The 7,493-nt window shown below is 48.6% G+C and overlaps 1 protein-coding gene across 2 annotated transcripts; it reads left to right on the top strand.

The window, feature by feature from the left end:
- Positions 1-76: 76 nt before the first annotated feature.
- Positions 77-5,252, top strand: POLR3D (RNA polymerase III subunit D). 2 transcript variants are annotated; one of them, XM_066351420.1, is made up of 9 exons: positions 77-213; positions 437-606; positions 1,507-1,550; positions 2,275-2,420; positions 2,579-2,703; positions 2,913-3,081; positions 3,440-3,717; positions 4,167-4,319; positions 4,475-5,252. In XM_066351420.1, exons 2-9 carry the CDS (start codon positions 442-444, stop codon positions 4,595-4,597), a joined length of 1,203 nt encoding a protein of 400 aa, XP_066207517.1. In that variant the 5' UTR covers positions 77-213; positions 437-441; the 3' UTR covers positions 4,598-5,252. The 2 variants fall into 2 exon arrangements, with proteins under 2 accessions (XP_066207517.1, XP_066207508.1); XM_066351411.1 differs by having other exon boundaries at positions 77-203.
- The last annotated feature ends 2,241 nt before the right edge of the window (positions 5,253-7,493 follow it).

The raw sequence follows: 7,493 nt of genomic DNA on the forward strand, positions 1-7,493 counted from the left end.
ACCGGGAAGAGAAGGCGGAGACAAGTGGGGATCCGCGGGATAAATAGTGTGACCGGCCCCGCCCATCGACCTCACTTCCGCTTCGCGCCAAGATGGCGGCGCCTGGGCCCCGCCACGCAGACTTCCGCCCAACGCCGAGACCCAGAGTCGACTGTGGGCAGCGCCGAAGCTGAAGTCGGGGACTCGTGGGGTGTGGGTTCAAGGTGCGCTGAGGTGCGCCCCTTCCTTGTGCCCGGCCGAAGCCTGGGGAGAGGGCCATCAAGGGCCCTGGCCGGGTGGTCCCGCGTGTCGCTACGTGGGAAGGGCGGAGCTGAAGCTCCGCATGGAGGGACGCACTGACTGGGGGAGGGCAGGCAGCCAGGTGGGTGGGGTTCCGCTCGGGGTCCGCGTGTCCATCCCCTCGATTGACTGTTGTCCTTTTCCTTTTTTCTCCTAGGCAACATGTCGGAAGGGAACGCTGCGGGCGAGCCCAGCGCTCCAGCTGGGCCCCGAACCCTCCTCTCTGGGGCCCGGGGGCTTATCGGACGGCGACCGGCGCCTCCCCTCACCCCGGGCCGCCTTCCCTCAATCCGCTCCAGGGACCTCACCCTCGGGGGAGTGAAGAAGGTACCCGACTACCTTGAATTCCAGGCTCCTGGGGTTCAGCTGTCGTTCATGTAGGGCCTACCGTGTGCCAGGTGTGGTGCGGGGCCTTACGGATCTCGTCGCAGACTTCTGTCTACAAGTTCTGGGGGGCCTGCCCCACCTGGAAGTCTGGATGTTAGGTACAAGCAGTAGACATGGTTCTCAGAGATGGTGAAGACCACTGAATTCTAATTAGTTCAAAAGCAACTTGAACAGTGTATATTTACTTTTTTGTTTCGACATTTCTAATAAAACCATGAAAGTCACGCAGGCATAAACTTTGCCATGGGTCCTAGTGTGTGCCCTTCTGTTCTGAAGTACAGTGAATCCTAGGTGTGGCATTCGAGGCTGTGTGTCCTCTCCCATTATGTCCTGACTGGAGATGTGAGGAGTAACCCTGAAAGTGGGGAGGGGGAAGATGACAAGCATAAAGCAGCCATATTATTTTTAAAGACTTAGGTTTGCCTAGGGAAATTCTGGTGGCAATCTAATCTATCATCTGCTTATGAATACTGTCTTTCCTACTTGAGTTCTTTCCCTATGATAGGGCTCTCTGTAGCAGTTTGAAGACAGATGAGATTACATTAGTGCCTTTGCTTTTAGAAGTCTTGAAGGCTCTTTCAGAATGCAGGTATTGAGGCTGCTAGTTAAAATTTGTTTTTGCTGCCCCTTTGTGTGTAACTCTGCTGGCACCATGACTTGATGTTCCTCCTTTTGAAGCACATGTGTATTTCTATAAACCTCTGACAACAGTATGGAATGTGCAGAGAGAGAGCCATGTCTTGGTTCATAGAGGATCAATTCCCTTTGGGAGTTTTTCTGTTCCTCTGTACTTTGGGATCAGAATTTACCAAATCAGTGACTCCTGTATTTCACTTTCAGAAAACCTTCACCCCAAATATCATCAGTCGGAAAATCAAGGAAGAGTAAGTAGCTAGGCCTTCTGAATACTCACCCCTTGTTTACTTGCTCTAAATTTGGGCCTTTTGGGAAATAACTAGGTATGTGGCTCAGAAATTTAAATTTGTGTATTTAGTTCTCTTCAGCGCTGGCTCCCAGCTGATTCTAATGTGTAAGCTTTGAAAAATAAAAAATACCGATATCTGGGAGTCCTTCCCAGAGTTGTGATGTAACTTGTTTGTAGTGAATCCGAGTGATTATCTTTTACAGCCAGAGTTGAGAGCCACTAGTTTAGACAAGGATGTATCACATTTCCCCTTAAGTTCATTCACATTTCACTCTTCCTGTTTTCAATCAATACAAAAAAAATTTAATGTTTTTGGGCAGTTTCTGTAATTCCAGCTTTTTTTTTTTATTAATTTTAATGGGGTGACATTGATAAATCAGGGTACATATGTTCAGAGAAAACATCTCTAGGTTATTTTGACATTTGATTATGCTGCATTCCTATTACCCATATAATTCAACTTTTGAGGTACAGTTCCAATGTATACTCTCAAACAAGAAAGGAAAGGAAAGCAAGTTGAAAGGGTTCTGTCCGTCAAGGAAATAAAAAGGGTGTTAGACTTAGGGTTAGCTTCTATTTCTTTGGTGTAGTTGTTGGCTCAGGTGGAGTGGAGTGATGTGAGGGAATGAGAGCAGTTCTCTGAAGCAGGGTAAATGGGTGGTGTCCCTAATCCTCTTTTCCAGGCCCAAGGAAGAAGTAACTATCAAAAAGGAGAAGCGTGAAAGAGACCGACAGCGAGAGGGGCATGGACGGGGCCGGGGTCGCCCAGAAGTGATCCAGTCCCATTCCATCTTTGAGCAGGGCCCAGCTGAAATGATGAAGAAAAAGGGTACAAAAGATGCCAGGGCTCCGGGAGGAAGGGATCAGCGGATTTCAGTTCCAACTGCCCTAGGCAAGGGCAAGGGTGGTGGGACCCCCTGGCTCCCAGTTGAGTTTTCTTGCCTTCGGCCTCTCCTCACTCCTGGTGAACTGGGTGATTTCGCACAGGGAACTGGGATAAAACTATAGATGTGTCGGACATGGGGCCCTCTCACATCATCAACATCAAAAAAGAGAAGAGGGAGACGGATGAAGAGACGAAACAGATCCTGCGCATGCTGGAGAAGGATGATGTAGGTACCTGTGGGCTAGGAGATGGGCCCTTATGGCTGGAGAAAGGGCCTGTGGGAGGCAGGGATGGGGAAAGAATTGCTCTCTGATGCTGGCTGGAAGCCTGGTGAGCAGCAGGAATTTTCCATTAGAAAAGGGCTAAAGTGGACTGCTTTCCCCGTATGTGTGTATGCTGGCCAGGCCGTGTGAACCCCTGACTCCTCTTTGGCAGTTCATCGATGACCCCGGGCTGAGGAATGACACTCGAAACATGCCTGTCCAGCTGCCTCTTGCTCACTCCGGGTGGCTGTTTAAGGAAGAGAGTGAAGAACCAGATGTTAAACCTTGGCTGGCGGGCCCCAAGGAAGAGGACATGGAGGTGGATGTGCCTGTTGTGAAAGGTATTCCATGTCAGTTAACATCTCGGCTTCATTTCTGTAGCTGCCCTCCCTCTGTGGACCTCCTGGATTGCTGCTCATAATCAGGTCGTCTCCCATTTAAACTGAAATACATGGCCTGAACAAAATGCTAGAGTCTCCCTCTCAAAGGTTTTGTGCTGACATGGACTGGTGGGCCTAGCCACAGATACCTCTTACTAGATGAGTCATACAACTGGTGGATCCCTGCTCACAGCAGGTGTTTCCCTCCAGCTTCCTGGCTGAGTGACAGTGAAGCAGTCAGGGGTGAAGAGATGGATACAATGTAATGACCTAGAGGGTGGCCACTTGATAGCTCTTCCATCTTTGTTACCTCACGCAGTGAAAGAGGAGCCAAGAGATGAGGAGGAGGAGGAAGAGGAGGAGGCCAGGATGAAGGCTCCTCCCAGAGCAGCCAGAAAGACCCCGGGCCTCCCAAAGGATGTGTCTGTGGCGGAGCTGCTCAGGGAGCTGAGCCTCACACAGGAGGAAGAGCTGCTGTTCCTCCAGCTGCCAGACACGCTGCCTGGCCAGCCACCAACTCAGGATATCAAGCCTATCAAAACGGAGGTGCAGAGTGAGGATGGACAGATGATGGTCGTGAAGCAGGAGAAGGACCGGGTATGCTTAGGAGTGAGCTTGATGACAATGCGGGGGATCGATCAGGATGGGAAGCAGCGACCTGTTGGGTGCAGCAGCGGTGTGCCACCCAGGCTGAGTTTCGAGAATAATGTGCATTTGGTCTTTCTTTCCATATGGGGCTTGGGACTTTGTACTTTAATCTCAATCACATGTATGTTTACTTTTTACAATGAAAATATTTGAACATGTACAAATGAGAAAACATAAACCCTCATGTGGCACTACCCAGTTTCAGCAGTTATTCATATTTTGTCTGTGTGCTCTGGGTTTTGTTTTGTAACCAGTGACAAGCAACCCCAGGAAAAAGCCCTCCTTGGGGAGTGTCTGCTGACTTTTGCTGCTGGTGCCTTCCTTTGGGAAAGGCTTTGCTCCTGAAAGATGGAGGAAGCAGTCCCTTACTCTGTTCTGTACCCTAATTCTCTTCACAGGAAGCCAGGCTGGCAGAGAATGCTTGTACTCTGGCTGACCTGACAGAAGGTCAGGTTGGCAAGCTACTCATCCGCAAGTCGGGAAAGGTGCAGCTCCTCCTGGGCAAAGTGACGCTGGACGTGACAATGGGAACGGCCTGCTCTTTCCTGCAGGTGAGAGCCTGCATGGTTGAGGGCAGAGGCTGTGGAGTGTTGAGGAAAAGGTGCTAAATGAGGAAGAAGGGATCTTGGCATTATGACGTTAAAGTTGGAACTGATTGATGGGCTGTGTGGTTTTGATTCTCATTGCCTTCTCTATCGATTGGCAGGAGCTGGTGTCCGTGAGCCTTGGAGAGAGTAGAACAGGGGACATGACAGTCCTGGGACATATAAAGCACAAACTTGTATGTTCCCCTGATTTTGAGTCCCTCTTGGATCACAAACACCGGTAAAATGAGCAGGTGGAAGATGATGGTGACTGTGCCCGTGGCTGCTGCCTGCTCCAGACCTTTTGTTCTAAAATCCGTGCGACCCAGAAGCAGCCTGGTTAGGTGTACCCACTCCAGCCTTTGTCAGTTCATTCCAGTTTTCCCCAAGGGCCGTGGGGCTCCCTCCCTCAACAGCTGGGAACAGCGCCATGATCTTCCCCCTGTGTGGATTCTGCATGTCTCTGCTGCTGGGGGACTTGTCCCTTCTATTTATTTGTATTTATCTCTTCAACTGACTGCATCTTCCCAGGTTGAGAGGGCTCTGTGGAAGAGGGCTCCCTCTCCTGGCCACCGCCGTCTTGGCTTGCACAGTGGAAAGTGGAAAGACAGCTACTGCTGCCTCACCCACTCCTTCCTCCTGGGGGCAGTGTCTGAGAGAGCACGGAGTGTTTGGGTCTGAGACTCAGAATTCAGGCTCAGCTCTTATCAGTGACTGGTTGTGTGACCTTGCACAAACTACCTAACCTTTCTGAGCTTCAAATTTCTCATCTGACAAAAATGAGGATACTACCTACCTCACAGGGTTGGTGTGAGGATGAAATGGGATATTGTAAGTGAAAACTCCTTGCACGAGGCCAGGTATACATAGTAGGCACTCAGTAAATGTTAGTTTTCTTTCCTTTTGTCTGTCTATTTTTTTTTTAATTTATTCATTTTTATAGAGGAGAGAGAGAGCAGAGAGAGAAGGGGGGAGGAGCTGGAAGCATCAACTCTCATATGTGCCTTGACCAGGCAAGCCCAGGGTTTCGAACCGGCGACCTCAGCGTTTCCAGGTTGATGCTTTATCCACTGCGCCACCACAGGTCAGGCCTATTTTCAAATTAGAGATTCTGAGAATCTGTCCAAGGAAGTGAACAGAGCTGCTTTGTCCCTGTATTCTACCCTGGCCTAATCCTCTGAAGGACAGTTTCAGGCCCTTCTATGTCCTTTTTCCTCTGAGCATTCTTAGCCAAGTGCTTCCTGTTCATTGCTGGGAGGTGCTAGGTGGAGGTTCTGTTCTAGTGAAGAAGTCGGAGCCTCCTCCCAACACACAATGAATGCCTTCAGGTGACATGGTGGTCCCAGGACTTGCTCCCCCTTCCCTCAGACTCTTTTAGCTTTCATTGAAGTATTTCTCAAAGAGCAATTAATAATTCTCTTGCCTACCAGGCGGTGGCGCAGCGGATAGAGTGTCGGACTGGGATGCGGAGGACCCAGGTTCGAGACCTCGAGGTCACCAACTTGAGTGCGGGTTCATCTGGTTTGAGCAAAGCTCACCAGCTTGGACCCAAAGTTGCTGGCTCGAGCAAGGGGTTACTCAGTCTGCTGAAGGCCCGTGGTCAAGGCACGTATGAGAAAGCAATCAATGAACAACTAAGGTGTTGAAACGAAAAACGGATGATTGATGCTTCTCATCTCTTTTCATTCCTGTCTGTCCCTATCTATCCCTCTCTCTATCTCTGTAAAATAATAATAATAATAATTCTCTTAGGGCATTATCATTATACTAAGTCAAATACTGCTGAAGGACAAGCCTTAGTAAGCTAGAAGTCAGATTAATTAGATAGTGGCCTCTTTTACACTTGACAGATGACAGCCACTTCAAGAAGCTTTGGATGGAGAGGCACACCTGTCCTAGGAACACCAGGTTCGCCTGCTTGTCTTGTATCCCCATGCCATCTGGCCATGCTGGCCTTTTAGTTCACGCTTCTATGGTCTTACTCTTTTTACCACCTCATCACACTTGTGATCCAATGTGTAAGCCCTGGAGGAGCAGGGTTCTGTTTTTCCCTAGTTTGGCAAGGTGGGGGGTGGAGGCATCTTAGAGATTCAAGAAGGTTTCCTGCCCCAGTGTCTCTGATCATTAGATGCCGACACTACAGCTCCATTGGCTGGACTTAGCAAACCATCTCTGGCCCAGGGAGGGACCTCAAGAGTGCATCCTCCTGACTTTTAGGTAACCTCAGGCGTTAGGTGGGTATGCCTTCCTTTAGTAGCACCTTCCTCTGTCATGGCTGGGGCTTTTCCTACACTGGGGCGCTCAGGCTGCCTAGCCAGCAGCTATGTGGGGGACTGCATATTCAGTCACCATTGCCCTATCTGTAGCTAGGAGCTCATGGGAGCTCTGGATGTTGTTCTGATCTCTTCTCGCTATAGAGGAGTGAAGCAGGTTTTTTGGAGACACGTACAAAGTCCCGTTTGGTCTAAAGCTGAGCTAGGAGGAGCCAACTGTTTTCTGTTCTCTGGGTTTTAGTGCTTTCTTTTAAATAGAGGGCTCCAGTGGGTCTCCATTGTAATCCTCTCCCTCTTCTGTTTCTTTGGTTCAAATATACTCTTTTGCTCTTCTAGGCTAACTTGAAGGCCCTCTGTTAGATGTTTGGTATTTTTTAGTCTTTAGTTCTTTGACTCTTCCAAGAAATTTGAGAACCCAAAGCAGTGTTTCTCTATGGGTGAAAATGAATTACTTCCTGCGTCTGTGTGTGCATTTTGTTACGACACTGAAAGAGGGAACTATAGGTTTGGTCATTTTTAACAATGTGGTTAAGTGATGGATGTAGGATTTAGAGTCAAGACTGGGCTTGAACCCAACTCTACCAGTCCCTTTGGGGGAAATTACTTATTTTCCCTAAGCTCAATTTTATTTATGATCTATAAAAAATGAGGTAACACCTGTTTAATAGGATTGCTTTTAAATTAGAATGGACTTAAAGTGCTGTATTTCCCCATGTATAAGACACCTATTTTTGGAAAAATATGGGGTCTAAAAACGGTGTGTCTTATACAGTGGTTGTAGATTTTTTGCGTGCATTTCCCAGTTTTTCATGCTTGTTGTCTTTTTTTCAAATTTTGGGCCCCAAAATTAAGGTGCGTCTTATAAATG

Source organism: Saccopteryx leptura, chromosome 1, assembly GCF_036850995.1.
Source record: "Saccopteryx leptura isolate mSacLep1 chromosome 1, mSacLep1_pri_phased_curated, whole genome shotgun sequence".
Lineage (NCBI taxonomy): Eukaryota > Metazoa > Chordata > Mammalia > Chiroptera > Emballonuridae > Saccopteryx > Saccopteryx leptura.

Bases quoted from the DNA above. Each gene is read 5' to 3' on its own strand.
- POLR3D (XM_066351420.1), top strand. From the start codon at position 442: ATGTCGGAAGGGAACGCTGCGGGCGAGCCCAGCGCTCCAGCTGGGCCC. The intron at 607-1,506 runs GTACCCGACTAC...TTTCACTTTCAG, and splicing joins CCCTCGGGGGAGTGAAGAAG to AAAACCTTCACCCCAAATAT. The intron at 3,082-3,439 runs GTATTCCATGTC...TACCTCACGCAG, and splicing joins GGATGTGCCTGTTGTGAAAG to TGAAAGAGGAGCCAAGAGAT.